Raw genomic sequence first — 21,348 nt, 5'->3', positions numbered from 1 at the left:
GCGAGCTGCTGCTGAAGCTGTGCGTTTTAACAGACGTCTGACGGTCTGACGCGTTGTCTCCTATTTCCCTCCGGCAAACAGGAAAAACTGGAAGAAACAGAGCGGGAGAAAGATGAATTGAGGGAGAACAATCAGAGGCTGACCACGGAAAACGCGAAGTTGAGGGGAAAGATCAAAGAGCTCGAAACGCAGGCGGCGAGAGAGAGGGAGGAGAATTCCGCAGCACTGAAGGTGAATCAGGTGGGTTGAGACTGCTGGGTGTGTTGTCGGTACCCCTGGCGACTGACCCCGTCTGAATTTCTCTCTCGAGTATCTTCCCTGTTAATCTCGTTCAGTTGATTTCAAGTAATGAAAATTTTCCGACCTGTGCACGCACAGCGGCCCCTTTATTAGGTACACCTGTACGCCTGCTCGTTATCGCAGGTATCTAATCAGCCAATCGTGTGGCAGCAGTTCAGTGCATCAAAGCATGCAGGTATGGTCAAGAGGTTCAGTTGATGTCCCCTGCCCCACCTGCTTTTCCTTTCTCCCTTTTTCCTTTCTCTAGCCCTTCGTCTTTTCCACCCATCATCTCCCAGCTTCTTACTTCAACACCCACCTCCCCACCTGGAATCACCTATCACCTTCTAGCTTATCCTCCTTCTCTCTCCCCCCCACCCCCAAACCTTCTTATTCTGGCATCTTTCCAGTCCAAGTGTAGGGTCTCGACCCGAAACTTTGACCGTTTATTAATTACCATAGATGTGGGCATGTGGCCAAGTGGTTAGGGCATTCGACTAGCGATCTGTAGGTCGTGAGTTTGAGCCCCAGCTGAGGCAGCGTGTTGTGTCCGTGAGCAAGGCACTTAACCACACACTGCTCTGCGACGACACCGATGCCAAGCTGTATGGGTCCTAATGCCCTTCCCTTGGACAACATCGGTGTCGTGGAGAGGGGAGACTTGCAGCATGGGCAACTGCCGGTCTTCCATACAACCTTGCCCAGGCCTGCGCCCTGGAGAGTGAAGACTTTGCAGGCATAGATCCATGGTCTCACAAGACTAATGGGTGCCTTCTTAGATGCTGCCTGACCTGCCGAGTTCCTCCAGCATTTTGTGTGTTGCTCTGCGTTTCCAGCGTCTGCAGAATCTCTTGTGTCCTAGTGTTATTTTTTTAAAAAAGGAACTTTGCCCTCAGTATGGGGGGAGGGGGGAGAGAGAAAGAGTCTGTCCCCCCCTCTTCTCCCCCCCCCCAATTCAGGTAGATATTTCTTTGTTTTTTTTCACCATTTTCACCATTTTCCCCCAAGTTTCGTCTTTGACACACCAAATAGACACCCTTTCACGAAGTGACGATAGCCATTTTCCCTTTGGTCACAACCCACGTCTCCAGCAGTGTGAAGTGAGAAATCTGTGAGGTGATTGGTGGAAGAGCTAAAGGGGCTGAAGAAGGAGGAACGTGACAGGAGAGGGGAGTGGACCAGTGGAGAAAGGGAAGGGTGAGGAACCCAGAGGGAGGTGATGGGCAGGTGAGGGATAACCAGAAAGGTGAATAAGAAAAGCAAGAAAGGGTTGGGGCCGGGGGGGAGAGAAATTACCAGAAGGGAGAGAAATCGATGTTCATGCCATCAGGTTGGAGATGATCAAATTCTTATTCTGGCTTCTTCCCCCTTCCTTTTCTTGTCCTGGTGAAGGGTCTCGGCCTGCAACATCGACTGGCTAGTCCCCTCTACAAGTGCTGACTGACGTGCTGCGTTCCTCCAGCATTCTGTGTGTTGTTTTCAGATAGATAGAGAGATACTTCATTGGTTCCAAAGGAAATTGGTGTCACAGTAGCATTACAAGTGCACAGATATACTGATATTAGAAGTAAGAAAGAATAAAAAAAAGTGAGTTAAAAATAAGTTGCACAAGATTTGCAAATCAAAGATGACAAGATTTGCGGGTTCATACTGCGAAGGTGGTGGTGGAAGAATTGCTGTAATATTACACGGTAATGGGTGAACATTCACACTGTGCAGATAACCATATTGCACAAAGTTTTGCAGAGTAACTCTGGGTTTTCAGCATCTGCAGAATCCCCAGTGCTCATCAGATCTGCTTCCTCGTCTTCTGCAGGACCTGCTGGCCCAGGTGGAGTCAGCCCAGGCCTCGCTGGAGCAGCTGAAACAGAAGAACGAGAAGGACGGGGACAAGCTGAGACAGCTTCAGCAAGAGAACGAGAGGCTCAGGGCGGAGATTGGCGCCAAGGAGGACGAGCTGGCAAGGTAGGGGACTGCCTGCCTTTTGTTCTGGCACCCGGCAACCCGAGCAGCCGATGAACTGCTGTCATAACGTAGGGAAGCCTTCGGTGTGACAGGCAGCTTGCTTTCTCATGGGTTGAATGGTAAACTCTGGCCGGGATATTTGGAGGCTGCAGTGTTGCTATCTGTGGCCTTGGAACAGGGAAAATCCAAGCAAAGGCCCCCACTCTGCCTGGAGGGCGGGGTGCCTCTGAAATCTGTACTCTGGTCCCTTGGGTAAACTCCATTTGTAATTTCTATCATGCTCTCGAAACGTCAATAATCTCCAAGACCCAGGCTTCAGTAACTCCTTGTGCATCCAGATCCTTGATTTCCTCTCTTGTATTCTCCTTCAGCATAGAACCACAGAACACTACAACACTACAGTGGGAGTCCCAGTCAATATGTGGAAAGTTTTAAATCCCCTACTATTACAACTTACTGTTTCTTACATCGGTGTGCTCTCTCTCTCTACAGATCTGCTCCTCCAATTCTCTCTGACTATTGGGCGGTTTATAATACAACCCTATTAGTGTGGTCACACCTTTCCCCCATTCCTCAGCTCCACCCATATGGCCTCTGTAGACAAGCCCTCCGGGCTGTCCTGTCTACGCACAGCTGTGATATTTTCCCTGACTAGCAATGCCACTCCTCCCCCTTTCATCCCTCCCCCTCTGTCACGTCTGAAACAACAGAACCCCGGAACATTAAACAGCAAATCCTGCCCCTCCTGCAACCATGTCTCACTAATAGCAATAATGTCGTAATCCCACATGCCAATCCACACCCTAAGCTCACCTGCCTTTCCTACAATACTCCTTGCATTGAAATAGATGCATCTGAGAACATTTCTATCATGTACAAAGCTTTGATTTCTGTCTATACATGCAGTCATCGCATGACCTTTATCCTCCTCCACCCCACTATCTGCTCTAACACTCTGGTTCCCCTCCCCCTGCAAATCTAGTTTAAACCCCCCGGAGCAGCACTGGCAAACCTTCCCGCAAGGATGTTAGTCTCCCTCCAGTTCAGGTGCGATCCGTCCCGTCGGATCAGGTCCCACCTTCCCTGGAACAAGGCCCAATTGTCCAGAAACATGAAGCCCTCCCTCCTGCACCATCTCCTTAGCCACGTATTTAGCTGCATTATCTTCCTATTTCTAGCCTCACTAGCACGTGGCACGGGTAGCAATCCTGAGATTGCAACCCTGGAGGTCCTTCAGCTTTGCACCTAACTCCCTAAACTCTCTTTGCAGGACCTCCTCCTCCTTCCTACCCACGTCATTGGTCCCTACATGGTCCACGACATCCGGCTGCTCACCCTGCCTCCTGAGAATACCGAGAACTCGATCCGAGATATCGCGGACCCTGGCACCAGGGAGGCAACGGACCATCCGGGATTCTCGATCTCTTCCACAGAACCTCTTATCTGTCCCCCTAACTATCGAATCCCCTATCACTGCTGCTCTCCTGTTTTCCCTCCTTCCCTTCTGAGCTGAGGGTCCCATCTCGGTGCCAGACACGCAACCACTGCAACTCATCCCTGGTAGGTCGTCCCCATCAACAGTATCCAAAACGATGTACTTATTATTGGTGGGAACGGCCACAGGGGTGCTCTGCTCATTCTGTCTCTTCCCCTTCCCTCTCCTGACAGTCACCTATCTCCTGACTCTTAGGGGTGACTATCTCCCTGTAACTCCTGTTTATTTCTGCCTCTGCCTCCCGAATGATCCGAAGTTCATCCAGCTCCAGTTCCAGTTCCCTAACTCGGTTTGTCAGGAGCTGCAGCTGGATGCACCTTTCGCAGGTGTAGTCATCAGGGACAATTGTGCCCACCCTGACTTCCCACATCCTGCAAACGGAGCACTCGACTGCCCTAACTGCTGCCTCCATGACCTACTCCTAAGGTAATTAAATTAATTAAAGGAACTTACCCGGCCTTACCTCACTGGAAGCAGGCTCGTCCTCAGCCTCAGCTCACCGAAGCCTCAAAGCTCCGCTCCTACCCTGAGCCACTCACACACTGGCCGCTCCTCTTCAGTTACCCCTCCTTTTATTTGTCCCTGCCAATTATCTCAAGTACTCACCCCCTCTAATCAACTAATCAACACTCTGTTTAACCCTTCAGTTGCCCTCCGCCCTCCTTTTTAAAGCACACTCGCCTCAGCTGCTTCCCAGCTCTCAGCGCTCTCCCGAGCCCCTCGCTCCTCCTCCTGCTGCTTCAGTCCCGCGGTAGGTTGAGTGAACTCGGCCTTTTCTCCTCGGAGCGACGGAGGATGAGAGGTGACCTGATAGAGGTGTACAAGATGATGAGGGGCATTGATCGTGTGGATAGTCAGAGGGTTTTTCCCAGGGCTAAAATGGCTAACATGAGGGGGCACAGTTTTAAGGTGTTTGGAAATAGGTACCAAGGGGATGTCAGGGGTAAGTTTTTCCACAGAGAGTGGTGGGTGCGTGGAATGCACTGCCGACGACGATGGTGGAGGTGGATACAATAGGGTCTTTTAAGAGACTCTTAGATAGGTACATGGAGCTTAGAAAAATGGAGAGCTATGCGCTGGGGAAATTCTGGGCAGTCTCTAGAGTAGGTTACAGAGTCAGCACAACATTGCAGGCGGAAGGGCCTGTAATATGCCGTAGATCTCTAGACTCCTGTGCACTCACTTGTCTGCTGTGCTCTGTGCCCACTAACAAGATGAACTGACGAGCAAGCCCTTGGGGCTACGCTGGCCTGCTCTGGGGGTCCGGTTCTTGAAACATCATCGTTAGTGCCTCTGCAATCTCTCCAGCTACTTCCTTCAGAACCCGAGGCTGCATTCCATCAGGTCCAGGAGATTTATCCACCTCAGACCATTAAGCTTCCTGAGCACCTTCTCAGTCGTAATTTTCACTGCACATACTTCACTTCCCTGACACTCTTGAATGTCCAGTATACTGCAGATGTCTTCCACTGTGAAGACCGATGCAAAATACACATTCGGTTCCTCTGCCAGCTCTGCATCTCTCATTTCAATATCTCCAGCGTCATTTTGTATTGGTCCTATATCTACCCTCAACTCTTTTACCCTTTATATACTTAAAAAAGCTTTCAGTTACTTTGATACTAGTTGCCAGCTTCCTTTCATAATTCGTCTTCCCAATGAGCTTCTTAGTTTCCTTCTTCAAGTTTTTAAAAGCTTCCCAATACTCTATCTTCCCACTAGCTTTGGCTTCCTTGTATGCCCTCTCTCTTGCTTTTACTTTGACTCTGACTTCACTTGTCAGCCACGATAGTGTCCTTTCCTTTGAAAATTTCTTCTTATTTGGAATATATCTGTCTTACACTTTCCTCATTTTTCACAGAAACTCCAGGCATTGATGCTCTGCTGTCCCTCCTGCAAATGTCCCTTTCCAGTCAACTTTGGCCAGTTCCCCTCTCATGCCATTGTAATTTCCTTTATTCCACTGAAATACCGACACATTGGAATTTACTTCTTCTCTCTCAGATTTCAAAGTGAACTCGATCATATTGTGATCACAGTTCCCTAAGGGTTCCTTAACCTTAAGGTCTCTTATCACCTCCAGATCATTGCACAATACCCAATCCGGTACAGCCGATCCCCTAGTGGGCTCAACAACAAGCTGTTCTAAAAAGCCATCCTTTACACCATTCTACAAGTTCTCTCTCCTGAGGTCAAGTACTGACCTGGTTTTACCAATCCACTTTCATGTTAAAATCCCCAATGATTATCATGACATTCCCCTTCTGACACGTCTTTTCTATCTCCTGCTGTAATTTGTAATCCACATCCCGGCTGCTGTTTGGAGGCCTGTATACAACTGCCATTAGGGTCCTTTCACCCTTGCCATTTCTTAACTCAACCCACAGAGACTCTACACCTTCCAATCCTATGTCATCCCTTTCTAATGATTTAATGTTATTTCTTATACACAGAGCCACATCACCCCCTCTACCTACTAACCTATCTTTCTGATACACTGTATTTCCTTGGATGTTCAGCTCCCAATGGCAGCCATCCTTTAGCTAAGTTTCAGAGATGGCTACAACATCATACTTGGAATCTGTAGCTGAATTTCAAGATCATTCATTTTATTCCTTATGCTGCGTGTATTCAAATACAACACTTCCAGTCCAGTATTTGCTGCTTTCTGTTTTAACTGCACCACACCTCTATTGCCCTGTAACTCATCCCACTGGCTGTGATTATCACCTGCCTGTTCTTTCTATAATCTCTGTTGCACGCTATCTTTGATTTATTTCTGTTTTCCCCTTCCTCACCCTATCTCTCTGGTTCTTACCCTCCTGCCAAATTAGTTTAACCCCTCCCGAACAGCTCTATTAAATGTGCCCACTAGGATATTAGACCCCTTTGGGTTCAGGTGCAACCCATCCTTCTTGTACAGGTCGTACCTGCCCCAGCAGAAGCCCCAGTGATCCAGGAATCTGAAGCCCTGCCCCCTACACCAGTCTCTCAGCCACGCATTAATAAGCCTGATCAAGCTATTCTTACACTCGTTAGCACGTGGTACAGGCAGCAATCCTGAGATTACTACCCAAGAGGTCCTGCTTTTCAGCTTTTTACCCAACTCCCTGAATTCTCTCTTCAGGACCTCCTCCCTTTTTCTACCTCTGCCATTGGTACCAACGTGTACCGAGACTTCTGGCTGTTCAGCCTCTCCCTTCAGAATACTCTGCACCCGATCCTGTCTGTTCGTCTCACTATGGAATCCCCTCTGACTACCATATTCCTCATCTTCCTCTTTCCCTTCTGTATCATGGAACCAGGCTCAGTGCCAGAGATCCGATCGCCGTGCTCGTACTCTGTCAGGTCACCCCCTCAATCGCATCTAAAGTGAGGTAACGATTACTGAGGAGGATGACCACAGAGTATCCATAGAAACAGAAATCTACGGCACATTACAGGCCCTTCGGCCCACAATGTTGTGCCGACTGTGTGACCTATCGTAAGACTGCCTAGAATTTCCCTGCTGCAAAGTCCTCTATTTTCCTAAGCTCCATGTACCTATCTAAGTGTCTCTTAAAAGACCCAATTGTATCCGCCATTACCAACTTCGCTGGCAGCCCATTCCACGCACCCACCACTCGCTGTGTGAAAACTTACTCCTGATATCTCCTCTGTACCTACTTCCAAGCACCTTAAAACTGCGCCCCCTCATGTTAGCCATTTCAGCCCTGGGAAAAAGCCTCTGGCTATCCACACGATCAATGCCCCTCATCATCTTGTACACCTCTATCAGGTCACCTCTCATCCTCCGTCGCTCCGAGGAGAAAAGGCCGAGTTCACTCAACCTATTCTCATAAGGCCCGCTCTCCAATCCAGGCAACATCCTTGTAAATCTCCTCTGTACTCTCTCTATAGTATCCACACCCTTCCTGTAGTGAGGTGACCGGAACTGAACACAGTACTCCCAAGTGGAGTCTGACCAAGGTCTTGTACAGCTGTAACATTACCTCTCGGCTCTTGCACTCAATCCCATGGTTGATGAATGCCACCACACCACACGCCTTCTTAACAACACCGTCAACCTGTGCAGCAGCTTTGAGTGTCCTATGGACATGGACCTCAAGACCTCTCTAATCCTCCACACTGCCATGAGTCTTACCATTAATATAATATTCTGTCTTCAAATTTGACCTACCAAAATGAATCACTTCACACTTATCTGGGTTGAACTCCATCTGCCACTTCTCAGCCCAATTCTGCATCCTATTGATGTCCCACTGTAACCTCTGACTTGATTTTGACTTTATTTCTTACATCCTTCTCATACATGAGTAAAAACCTCTACGTTACGCCTCCGTCTAAATGTGCAAGGTGCAAACACAGTAATTTATAATAAATAGAACAGTCAATGTAATATAGAGTACACTCAGATCAGCCCGAGTTAATCAGCCTGATGGTCTGGTGGAAGAAGCTGTCCCGGAGCCTGTTGGTCCTGGCTTTAATGCTGTGGTACCATATCCCGGATGGTAGCAGCTGGAATAGTTTGTAGTTGGGGTGACTCGGGTCCCCAATGATCCTTCAGGCCCTTTTTACACACCTGTCTCTGTAACTGTCCTGAATAGTGGGACGTTCACATGTACAGATGCGCTGGGCTGTCCGCACCACTGTCTGCAGAGTCCTGCGATTGAGGGAGGTACAGTTCCCATACCAGGCAGTGATGCAGCCAGTCAGGATGCTCTCAGTCGTGACCCTATAGGAAGTTCTTAGGATCTGGGGGCCCATACCGAACTTCCTCAACCGTCTGAGGTGAAAGAGGCTCTGTTGCGCCTTTTTCACCACACAGCTGGTGTGTACAGACCACGTGAGATCCTCGGTGATGTTTATGCCGAGAAACTTAAAGCTGTTCACCCTCTCAACCCAGATCCATTGATGTTAATAGGGGCTAGCCTGTCTCCATTCCTCCTGTAGTCCACTACCAGCTCCTTTGTTGTTGCGACATTGAGGGAGAGGTTGTTTTCTTGACACCACTGTGTCAGAGAGATGACTTCTTCCCTGTAGGCCACCTCGTTATTGTTTGAGATAAGGCCAATCAATGTAGTGTCGTCGGCAAATTTAATTAGCAAATTGGAGCTGTGGGTGGCGACAGAGACATGGGTATACAGGGAGTAAAGGAGGGGACTCAGTACACAGCCCTGAGAGGCTCCTGTATTGAGAGTCAGAGGGGTGGAGGTGAGGGAGCCCACTCTTACCACCTGCTGGCGATCTGACAGGAAGTCCAGGATCCAGCTGCACGAGGCAGGGTCAAGGCCAAGGTTTCTGAGCTTCTTGTCGAGTCTGGATGGAATTATGGTGTTGAATGCTGAACTGTAGTCCAAGAACAGCATTCTCACTTCTCCAGATGAGTTAGGACAGTATGTAGAGCAGTGTCTATTGCGAATACCCCCAACCTTTGTGTCATCAGCAAACTTATTAACCCACCCTCTACTTCTTCATGCAGGTCATTTATAAAAAAAAATCACAAAGAGTAGCAGTCGCAGAATAGATCCCTGCGGAACTTCACTGGTCACCGACCTCCATGCAGAATACGAACCATCCATAACCACCCTTTGCCTTCTGTGGGCAAGCCAATTCTGGATTCACAAAGCAAGGTCTCCTTTGATCCCATGCCTCCTTACTTTCTGAAGGAGCCTGGCATGGGGAAATTTATCAATTGCCTTACTGAAATCCATATGCACTACATCCACTGCTCTACCTTCATCAATGTGTTTGTTATATCCTCAAAGAATTCAATCAGGCTCGTAAGACACGACCTACAATTAACAAAGCCGTGATGACTACTCCTAATCAGATTATCTCTCTCCAAATGTTCATAAATCCTGCCTCTCAGGACTCCAACAACCTGCCCACCATTGAGGTCAGACTCGCTGGTCTATAATTTCCTGGGTTATCTCTACTTCCTTTCTTGAATAAGGGAACAACATTTGCAACCCTCCAATCCTCCGGTATTTCTCCCGTCCCTATTGATGACGCAAAGATCATCGCTAGAGGCTCAGCAATCTCCTCCCTCGTTTCCCACAGTAGCCTGGGGTATATCACATCTGGTCCCGGTGACTTATCCAACAATACTTTTCAAATGCTCCAGATACCCTCTTTCTTAATGTCTATATGCTCAAGCTTTTCAGTCTGCTATAAGTCATCTCTACAATTGTCTAGGTGTTTTTCCCTGATGAATACTGAAGCAAAGTATTCATTAAGTACCTCCGCTACTTCCTCCGACTCCATGCATACGTTTCCACTATCGCACCTGATTGGTCCTATTCTCACACAGCTCATCCTCTTGCTCTTCACATACTTGTAGAATGCCCTGGGGTTTTCCTTAGTCCTGATCACCAAGGCCTTTTTATGGCCCCTTCTGGCTCTCCTAATTCCATTCTTAAGCTCGTTCCTAGCAACCTTTCTAGAGCTCCAACAGTATCTAGTTTCTTGAACCTTTTCATAAGCTTTTCTTAACTAGATTTTCTACTTCCTTTGTACACCATGGTTCTTTAACCCTAGCATCCTTTCCCTGCCTCAACGGAACATGCCTATGCAGAACGCCATGCAAATGTTCCCTGAACATTTGCCACATTTCGGTTGTACATTTCACTGAGGTTCTGGCATTGATTGTACCAGATGATTGGAAAATTGCAAATGTTACTCCGCTATTTAAGAAGGGTGGGAGGCAGCAGAAAGGAAACTAGACCTGTTAGCCTGACATCGGTGGTTGGGAAACTGTTGGAATTGATTGTTAAGGATGAGATTACAGAGTACCTCGAGGCACATGACAAGATAGGCCAAAGCCAGCATGGTTTCCTGAAAGGAAAATCATGCCTGACAAACCTACTGCAATTTTTTGAGGAAATTACAAACAGGATAGACAAATGACATGCAGTAGATGTGGTGTACTTGGATTTTCAGAAGGCCTTTGACAAGGTGCCGCACATGAGGCTGCTTAACAAAATAAGAGCCCATGGAATTATAGGGAAGTTACTAGCATGGGTGGAGCACTGGCTGTGATGGGCAGAAAACAGAGAGTGGGAATAAAGGGATCTTATTCTGGCTGCCAGTTACCAGTGGATTTCCACAGGGGTCAGTGTTAGACCGCTGCTTTTTACGATGTATGTCAATGATTTGCACTACGGTATTAATAGATTTGTGGCTAAATTTGCCAATGATACAAAGATAGGTGGGGGAGCAGGTAGTGTTGAGGAAACAGAGAGCCTGCAGAGAGACTGATAGTTTAGGGGAATGGGCAAAGAAGTGGCAAATGAAATACAATGTTAGAAAGTGTATGGTCATGCACTTTGGAAGAAATAAACAGGCAGATTTATTTAGATGGGGAGATAATTCAAAATGCAGAGATGCAAATAGACTTGTACCTTGTGCAAGATACCCTAAAGGTTGACCTCCAGATTGAGTCAGTTGTGAAGAAGGTGAATGCAATGTTGGCATTCATTTCTAGAGTGTTAGAAAATATAAGAGCAGGGTGATGTTGAGGGTCTATAAAGCACTTATGAGACCACACTTAGAGTATTGTGTGCAGTTTTGGGCTCTTATTTTAGAAAGGATATACTGACATTGGAGAGGGTTCAGAGAAGATTCACAAGAATGATTCCGGGAATGAAAGGGTTACTGTATGAGGAACGTCTGGCAGTTCTTGGGCTGTATTCCCCTGGAGTTCAGGAGAATGAGGGGGGATCTCATAGAAACATTCTGATGTTAAAAGGCCTGAACAGATTAGATATGGCAGACTTATTTCCCATGGTAGGGGAGTCTTGGACAAGAGGGCACGACTTCAGGATTGAAGGACGTCCATTTAGAACTGAGATGCGAGAAATTACTTTAGTCGGGGTGGCAAATCTGTGGAATTTGTTGCCATGAGCAGCTGTGGAGGCCAAGTCTTTGGATGTCTTTAAGGTAGAGATAGATAGGTTCTTGATTAGCCAGGGCATCAAAGGGTGTAGTGTGTAGGGTGAAGCACAGGAGTGGGGATAACTGGAAGAATTGGATCAGCCCAGAATTGAATGGCAGAGCAGACTCGATGGGCTGAATGGCCTACTTCTCCTGTATCTTATGGTCTTATGAGACTCCAGTGCAATCACTTTCAAGGAACTTATTTATCTACCTAATCTTTTCTTGCATTCACACATTTTATCTTCTTCTGCACATTGTTGGCTGTCTTTGTGTGTAGATTTTTTTAATTGATTCTATGGTATATCTTTGTATCTACCGTGAATGCCTGCACGAAAGTGAGTCTCGGGGTCGTACATGGTGACGTGCATGTACTTTGATAATTTACTCTGAATTTCAAAGCTCGAGTATCCAGTGAACTGCCAAAAATCCTGTAGGGAAGCCCGGGCATGCAGAAAGGCCCAGGCGTGACAGACAGCTTCTTTCTCATCGGTTCAGTGGTAAACTCTGGCTGGGATGCTGGGGGCTTCACTGTGGCCGTGGACAGGGGAAAATCCATGCAGAGACCCCCCCCCACTCTGCCTGGGGGTGGGGTGAGGGTTTGCATCTGAAATCTGTACTCGAGTAAACTGCACTTGAACCTGACTGGGCCGACCGTGGCCCCAGCAGGTGGCTGAGTCAAGGGTCTCGTGGAGTTGTACTGAACTCCACCCTCCGTCGTGTGGGCTGTGATTCTAGGTCATTAGAGCGCTCTGGGATTCAGCCCCGTTGATGTTTTAACAGTCAGGTCGAATGCAAGGATGTCGCCACATTGTGCCTTTCTTCCTCGCTCTTGAAGGGAATTTGAGAGAGATTGTCTTTACTTGTCCAAAAAAAAAAATCCAGTGAAATTTGCCATTTGTGTCAATCTGAGGATGTGCTGGAGGCCGCCCGCGAGTGTCGCCATGCCAACGTAGAGCGTCCACCAGTGACCAACCCTGACACCTACGCCTTTGGAATTTCAAAGTTCAAAGTAAAATTTATTATCAGAGTACATACGTGTCACCACTTACAACCCTGGGTTTCTTTTTCCTGTGGGTATACCTAGCGAATCTATAGAATAGTAACTGTAAACAGGAAACTGTGCAGATGCAGATATAAATAAATAACGGACATGAAACAACAATATAACAGAACCCTTAAATGAGGCCTTTTTGTTCAAGAGCCTGATGGTTGAGGGGTAGTTACTGTTTTCGAATCTGTGAGTACTGAGGCTCCTGTACCTTCTACCTCAGGGGTCCTCAACCTATTTTGCACTGTGGACCGGTTTATTATTGACAATATTCTTGCGGACACGGCCGACCCTGGGGGTGGGGGGGTGTGGAGGTACAGTTGCCAACGGACAAGAGTAGCAGTCAAATACGTTGTGTTTACCCCGAGTAAGACTACCATGACCATGAAGCCTTGCACAGGTAGAAGTGGTGAGGCAGGTTCAATATTATCATTTAAAGAAAAATTGGACAGCTGTATGGACAGGAAAGGAATGGTGGGGTTATGGGCTGAGTGCAGGTCGGTGGGATTAGGTGAGAGTAGTGTTCAGCACGGACTAGAAGGGCAGAGATGGCCTGTTTCCATGCTGTAATTGTTATATAGTTATATAAGTCAATAGCATCATAACATTTTAAGTAACGTTTGGATATTAAACACACAGCACATATTTTCCCCGTATGAACATATAAAATCTTTGCAACACACCAGTATCGCTGAATCAGTGAGAACCCTGGGCTTGTTTCCCTGCAACAAGACCGTTCCATCGAGGGATGACGGGAGACAGTGATACTCGAAGGGGGTTCCTTGTGTCCAGTCTATTCCGCGATTAGTTTTGGTCACATTCATTGCAGAGATATGTTGGAAATGGAAGCAATGTTTTCAGTGCTTTCGTGGCTATCTCAGGATATTTAGCCTTGACTTTGATCCAGAATGCCGGCAGAGATGTTATGTCAGGAGCCTGCAGAGGTTCGGCACGTCATCCAAAACCCTGGCAAACTTCTACAGATGCGGGGCGGGAAGGGTGCTGGCTGGTACGGTGAAAAGGCAGGTGAAAGGCCAGAGTGGGCAGTAGAAGGAGAGGGGAGAGGGAGGGAATTTTTTCCTCTGTTGGATTCTCTATTCCCCACGCTGGCCTTTTACCTCTTCTCACATGCCTATCACCTTCCCGAGTCCCCTCTCCCTTCCCTTTCTCCTATGGTCCACTCTCCTCTCCTATCGGATTCCTTCCTCTCCAGCTCTTTGTCTTTCCCACCTGCCTGGCATCACCTATCACCCTCCCGTCCCCCCTGACTTTTTTTAAATTCTGACTTCTCCCCCCCCCCCCCCCCACCCTTTCCTCTCCAGTCCTGAGGAAGGGTCTCGGCCAAAAAAGGCGACTGCTTCTTCCTTTCCACAGATGCTGAGTTTCTCCAGTGTGTGTGTGTGTGTGTGAGAGAGAGAGAGAGAGAGAGAGAGAGACACACACACACAGACACTCTGCATTTCCAGCATCTGTTACGGTTTCGCGTCTTCTTCCTTCACCATCCACCCCCTCACCTGCTCTCATCTATCACCTGCCAGTTTGTGCTCAGTTCGTAAACACAGAATACTCTGCAGATGCTGGGGTCACAGCGACACTCACAACACGCTGGAGGAACTCAGCAGGTCGGGCAGCATCCGTGGAAATGATCAGTCAACGTTTCGGGCCGGAACCTAGGTTCCTCCAGCGTGTTGTGCTCAGTTCCCCTCCCCCTCACCTTATTCCAGCTTCTTCTCCCCCCCCCCCCCCTTTCCAGTCCCGATGAAGGGTCTTGGTTGGAAATGTCAACTCTTTATTCCCCTCCATGGATGTTGCCTGACCTGCTGAGTTCCTGGGACATAGAGGCAATAGGTGTGGATCCCCAGTATTTTTGGTTTAATTTGAGTTTCTCTGAGTGGGGGAAAGATGGAAAACCTTCATTTTTACATGGATGTATTCAATATGCCCATCACGTATAGAAATTTCCCATTTTGTGGAAACAAATCTAATACAGAGAAAGTTATTTTTGGGTTGTATATACTGTACACTCAGGCCAGTTTATTAACTCCCTCCTGGACCTAATGAAGTAGCCACTGAGTGTACGTTCATGGTCTTCTGCTGCTGTAGCCCGTCCGCTTCAAGTTTCAACGTGTTGTGTGTTCAGAGACGCTCTTCTGCACACCGCTTGGTTATTTGAGTTCCTGTCAGCTTGAACTGGTGTGGCCGTTGTCCTTGGACCTCTCTCATTAACAAGGTGTTTTCACCCACAGAGCATCCAGGAGTTTGTTTTTATTTTGTTTTTTGCACCATTCTCTGTAAACTCTAGACTGTTGTGTGTTGGATAGTGTGGTGGTTAGCACAGCAGTCTGCAGCATCAGTGACCCAGTTCAATTCCGGCCACTGTCTGTCAGGAGCTTGTACATTCTCCCTGTGACCGTGTGGGTTTCTTCCGGGTGCTCCGGTTTCCTCCCACAGTCCAAAGACGTGCTGGTTGGTAGGTTAATTGGTCATTGTAATTTGTCTCATGATTAGGCCAGGGCTAAATCGGGGGATTGTTGGCCTGTTCTGCGCTGTATCTCAATAAGTAAATAATCCCAGCAGATCAGTAGTTTCTGAGATACTCGAACCACCCCATCTGGCACCAACAATCATTCCAAGGTCAGAGTCACTTGGATCATGTTTCTTCCCCCAACCCCCCCCCCCCCCCCCCCAATTCTGGTGTTTGGTCTAAAGAGCAACTGAACCTCTTGACCATGTCTGTGTGCTCTTTTTTTTTTGGCATTGAGTCGCTGGCACATGATTGGCTGATAAGGTGTTTGCATTCGCGAGCAGGCGTACCCAATAAAGTGGCCACCGAGTTCATTTCTGGTGTCTTGCCTTGCAGCCTGACGGAAGTGAAGAACGAATCGGAGGGCGAGTTGAAGGCGACGCAGGAGCGACTGCAGCTTGTTCAGGTAAGGCGGCGGACACCCGGCGGCCGGGTTCTGTGGACTTCCCGGCTGAGGGAAAGGGGGGAATTTGTGGGAGCCTTTCCTGAGGTTGCTGTTCAAACTTAGACACAGTGCGGCGAGGGAGAGGAGGCTGGCTGTGCTTCCCGCATCTTCCGCGGTACACACCTCTTTAAACGTTAAGGGCTAGCTCTATCTGTCACGCCCACGACAAAACGTGGAAACGTACAACGACGACCAACGCAGTCCCAGGATTGTGTGGGGGTGAGGGGCAGCCCCACAATTGCCAGCGTTGCCCGCCCACCCGTCCTTGTATGCGACTGACTTGTAAAGAGAGAGAAGGACTATCTGTGTCACGTGTACCACGGAACGTAGAGAGAAGTACAGTGACCAGCGCAGTCCGAGGATGTGCCGGGGGCAGCCCGCAAGCACTACCGTGCTTCCAGCAAGCCCACGACTTAACTTGAATTCTAACCACGCTCCTTTGAACTGTGGGAGGAAACCGTAGCACCCGGAGGAAACTCATGCGTCCATGGGGGGGGGGGAGAGCGTACATACTCCTTACAGGAAGCTCAGAATAAATTTATTATGAGTATCCGTAGGTCACCATTTCCTACCTAGAGATTTGTGTCATAGGAAAGTGCAGCACAGAAGCAGGCCCTTCGGCCCATCTAGTCCATGCTCAACCATTTAAACTGCCTCCTCCCGTCGACCTGCACCCGCACCAGGGCCCTCCATACCCCCTACCATCCACGTACCAATCCACACCCTCAGGGCCCTCTGGGTGAAGAAGTTCCCCCTCATGTTCCCCTTAAACTTCTCACCTTTCACCCTTAACCCGTGACCTCTGGTTGTAGTCCCACCCAACCTCAGCGTCAGCGGAAAAAGCCCACCTGCATTTACCCTATCGACACCCCTGATAAGTTTGTAAACCTCGATAAAATCTCCTCCCGATCCTCTACGTTCCAAGGAATAAAGTCCTAACCTATTCATTTTTTTTTCTTACAACTTGGGGGTCCTCCAGACCTGGCGATATCCTTGTAAATTATCCTCTGCACTCTTTCAACCTTCTTTAATTCTTCCCTGTGGTTAGGTGGCCAAAAGCCACACACAATACTCCAAATTGCTCCTCACCAACGTCTTGTACAGCTTCAACACAACATCCCAGCTCCTGTACTCAATACTTCGATTTATGAAGGCCGGTGTGCCCAAGGCTCCCTTTATGACCCTGCAGGCATTTACAGGAACATGAAGAGATACAGCAGATCTTATGAACAGCCATAAATAACCAAGACAGGAAAATAACCAGTGTGCAGTGGCAGGAATTGAACCTCGATTCACGGGGGCCGTGAAGGATTAGCCTTTCTGCTCCCACGCGTCTGTCCTCCAGCAAGGTTCCTTCTGTGTCCAGCTCCTTTCCATAGGATCTAAGGGAAGTGGGTACTACGCCCCAGCAATTCTCTGGAAGACAGGTGAGAGATGTGCATTTATCCCGTGACCGCCAAGCCCCGGAGCCCTGAGATTCCCTGCCTGCTTCTCTCCTGCACCTTCAAGTCGCTGTGTCAGACCGACCACTTGGCGGTGAATCCGTGGAATTCGTTGCCAGAGGCGGCTGCTGTGGAGGCCAAGTCACTGGGTGTATTTGAGGCAGAGGTCAACAGATTCTGGATTGGTCAGGGCATGGAAGGGGATACAGGGAGAAGGCAGGAGATTGAGGCTGAGGGGGAAAATGGACCAGCTGCGACGATATAGTGGAGCAGACTCGATGGGCCAAATGGACGTGTGGGTCATTTTGCCCAGTCTCTCCCTGCATGGTCCACCATTGTCAACAATCCTCCAGCAAAGAGCTGTGGAAGGTCCCAAGCCCGGCTGAGAAAGGAAGAGGGTCAAGCTCATCTTGTGTTTGAAAACAGACCCAGACCTCCAGAGGCTCCAAAGACCTCATTCCTGGGAGAGGAGGGAGGGCTGATAGGTGCCATCTTGAAAGACAGGCCCAGGACAGAGGACGCTGGCAAGCGGCCGTCGGTGGCCTTTGCCCTGGATGGGCTGAAGGAGGGGAAGGAAGGGCTGCGGAACACTTCACTCTGCTCAGGAAAGTCAGAGGAGGTTCACGGGTTCTACAAACTACTGTCTCTGGGTGTACACTTTTGAGCACGCATCGTAAGTGCTCGCTCTGAAAGCAGACCCATGGGCTCCACTCAAACCCGACGGACGGCCGAAGCCGGGGGGGGAGCATTTGACCCGATGGATCGAATGGTCAGATTCTGTCCCAGTGGTCCTGTAGCCATGGTGCTGCAGCCAGTAGAACTGCCGTCTCTCGACTCCAGCTTGAACCTGACCTGGCTGGGGTAGAGTAGAAGTGGAGTTTGCACATTCTCCACCTGCATGGTCGGGGTTGTGAGGGGGGGGGAATTCCTAACATAGTCCTGTGAGTTCAATACTGACCGGCAACTCCTGCGAGGCTGCTGGTGCCAAACCGTGTCAGTCTCTGCCGTTCCTTTGGGTTCATCGGCTGTGTGGAGAGGGGGAGCCTGCCACACGGGCAGCAGCTCGCTCCCCGTATCGTACTGCCCCGGCTCGCATATCTAGACAGCAAGGACACAACATCCATAGTTGACCCTGACCGACGGAGGCTGACAGATTTCTGTCCCTCATATCCTTGCCCATTCACGTAGCCTGTGTATTCATTAATAACCCTGAAAAAGGAGATGTGGAGCACTTGGCTCTGTCCAAGGAAGGTAGATGGGGTTCTTCAAACTGACGTGTCTTTCTATACACACATCGAGATGTACAGTACTGTGTAAAAGTCTTAGGCACCCTGGCTGTATATGTGTGCCTAAGACTTTTCCACACAGCACTGTATTGTCAAGGTGGAGCGGAGAGCAGATTTGTAAATCTGGCGGGAGGACAGGATGTTGGGAATGGCGAGGGTGGAGTGCCACGGGAGGGGTGTGTGACAGGTGGCAGAGAAGGAGTGCCTGGGATCGGGGGCAGACACACCCAGCCCGGAGACACCAGGCAAGGTCATTTAATTCCAAACAATCGGTTTATTGATCATTTACAGAATATCTGTCTGGTGTTTCCCACTCCCTCCCCTCTCCCTTCCCCTTTTCCCAACCACGATTCCCCTCTCCCTGTCCCCCTTCCCACTCTCAGTCCACAATAGAGACCCAGATCAGAATCAGGTTTATCATCACTCACGTATGTCATGAAATTTGTTTTTGTTTGTGGCTACAGTAAAGAGCAATACATAAATTTACTACAGTACTGTACTGTGCAACAGTCTTGGGCTCCCTAGTTATATATATGTGTGTGCCTAACACTTTTGCACAGTCCTGTATAAGCAGCAAGTGCTTTCTCTCATTGCCCATTGCCTCTCCTTAGACCCGGTCTGTATGCAAAGGTGGTGGAGTAGACTCGATGGGCCGAATGGCCCAATTTTGATGCTATGCTTGTAGACTGTGGTTTAGCCCCCCCCCCCCCCCCCCCCCACCTCAGCTCCATCAGCCCAAGGTTGGACCCTGACCTCGGGTACTGTCTGTGTGGAGTTTGCAAGTTCTCCTTGTGACTGTGGGTCTCCCCCCCCCCCCAGGTTCCTCTGTTCTTCCAGTAAGGTTATTTCTATCTCTCTCTCATGGACACATTCTGTCCTGGAGGAACTCAGCAGGTCAGGCAGCATCTGTGGAGTGGAGTAAACAGTTGATGTTTCAGGACTGGAATAGAAAGAGGAAGGAAATATACGCTTTATTTTTACCGAAGTAGATGGTCTTGCATCGTAGCGCATTTATGTTCTGCCTCCTGTGTCCTTGCCCTGTTCATGTAGCCTGTGCGTTCATTAATAATCCTGCAGAAAAGAGCTGAGGAACACCTGGCTGTGTTCGAGGAAGGTAGAGCGAGCAACATTGGCCCCTCTCCTTCCACGATGAGGCTACTCTCAGGGTGGAGAGGCAATCCCTCATGTTCCGTCTGGGGTAGCCTCCAAACTGATGGCATGAATGTCGATTTCTACCTCCGTTTTTTTTCCTTCCCCCCCCCCCGCCCCCCCACTCCCATCCTCTCTTCCATTCCCCACTCTGGCCGCTTGTCTCTTCTCCTCACCTGCCTCCCCCTGGTGCCCCTCCTCCTTCCCTTTCTCCTATATCCACTCTCCTCTCTCATCAAATCCCTTCCTTTTCAGCCATAGAACACTACAGCACAGAAAACAGGCCATTCGGCCCTTCTAGTCTGTGCTGTAACTTTATTCCGCTAGTCCCATTGACCTGCACCCAGACCATAACCCTCCAGTTTTCTCCCAACTGTGTATCTATCCAATTTATTCTTAAAACTTAAGAGTGAGCCTGCATTTACCACATCAGATGGCAGTTCGTTCCACACTCCCATCGCTCTGAGTGAAGAAGTTCCCCCTAAACCTTGCCCCTTTCACCCTAAAGCCATGTCCTCTCGTATTTACCTCTCCTCATCTAAGTGGAAAGAGCCTATTCCCATTTACTCTGTCTATACCCCTCATAATTTTGTAAACCTCTATCAAATCCCCCCTCATTCTTCTACGCTCCAAGGGATAAAGTCCTAACCTGTTCAATCTTTCTCTGTAACTCAACTCTTGAAGACCCGGCAACATCCTAGTAAATCTTCTCTGCACTCTTTCAATCTTACTGATATCCTTCCTATAGTTAGGTGACCAGAACTGCACACAATACTCCAAATTTGGCCTCACCAATGTCTTGTACAACCTCACCATAACATCCTTCTCTGCACTCTTTCAGTCTTACTGATATCCTTCCTATAGTTCCTGCTGAGTTCCTCTATTTGTTTCTTTCTTTTAAAAAGTTATCATTAACGTAACTTGTCCTCTTTAGCGCATTGTCGGGCTTTGTTTATGACCAGCCTTTCATCAACTCTGTTACGTTTCTTTATTTTACTGTGAGTGCCTGCCAGACATGTACGACTTTGATAATGACCACTGAGCAGGGTTGGGACACATCACCTGTGCTGTAACCTGGGGTCATCGGGTGTTTCGGGTCTTTCAACATCAGACAACCCTCGCCCAGGCGACCCAGCTGGGGTTGGTCAGGCCCCGGCTTGTGTCCCAGCAGCACTGGTCCACGGATCGCACTTTTTGATCCACAGCCATCTGGAGGCTCGGTCAGCAGCCTCTGTGGCAACCCTGATGACTCTTCTCTTTGCAGCCCCCGTAATGCCAAGGAGGGAGTAGGTCCTCTACGCAATCGAACCTCTACACCCCACCTCTCTACACTCACATTGTGCCCTCTACCCCTGTCTCTGGTACTGTACTAATATTTGCCTTTGTTACTCTTGAACGCCTCCAACCAATCTTCCCAAGGCACTGTCAGACATAAGACCACAAGATATAGGAGCAGAAGTAGGCCATTTGGCCCATTAAGTCTGCTCTGCCATTCAATCATGGGCTGATCCAATTCTTCCAGTCATCCCCACTCCCCTGCCTTCTCCCCATACCCTTTGATGCCCCGGCTAATCAAGAACCTATCTATCTCTGCCTTAAATACGCCCAATGACTTGGCCTCCACAGCCTCTCGTGGCAACAGATTCCACAGATTTACCACCCTCTGACTAAAGTAATTTCTCCGCATCTCTGTTCAAAATGGACGTCCTTCAATCTTGAAGTCATGCCCTCCTGTCCTAGACTCCCCTACCATGGGAAATAACTTTGCCATATCTAA

The 21,348-nt window shown here is 48.8% G+C and overlaps 1 protein-coding gene across 1 annotated transcript in view; it reads left to right on the top strand.

Moving 5' to 3' along the window:
* Positions 1 to 21,348, top strand: part of LOC140191853 (uncharacterized) — a 109,452-nt gene that overhangs the window by 27,607 nt on the left and 60,497 nt on the right. Inside the window, exons 5-7 of the mRNA XM_072249645.1 lie at positions 82 to 240; positions 2,096 to 2,244; positions 15,586 to 15,655. Of these exons, the coding sequence (XP_072105746.1) occupies positions 82 to 240; positions 2,096 to 2,244; positions 15,586 to 15,655 (378 nt within the window). The remainder of the gene's footprint in view (positions 1 to 81; positions 241 to 2,095; positions 2,245 to 15,585; positions 15,656 to 21,348) is intronic.

Source organism: Mobula birostris, chromosome X (assembly GCF_030028105.1).
Source record: "Mobula birostris isolate sMobBir1 chromosome X, sMobBir1.hap1, whole genome shotgun sequence".
NCBI lineage: Eukaryota > Metazoa > Chordata > Chondrichthyes > Myliobatiformes > Myliobatidae > Mobula > Mobula birostris.
This window is presented reverse-complemented; position numbering and strand designations above follow the sequence as displayed.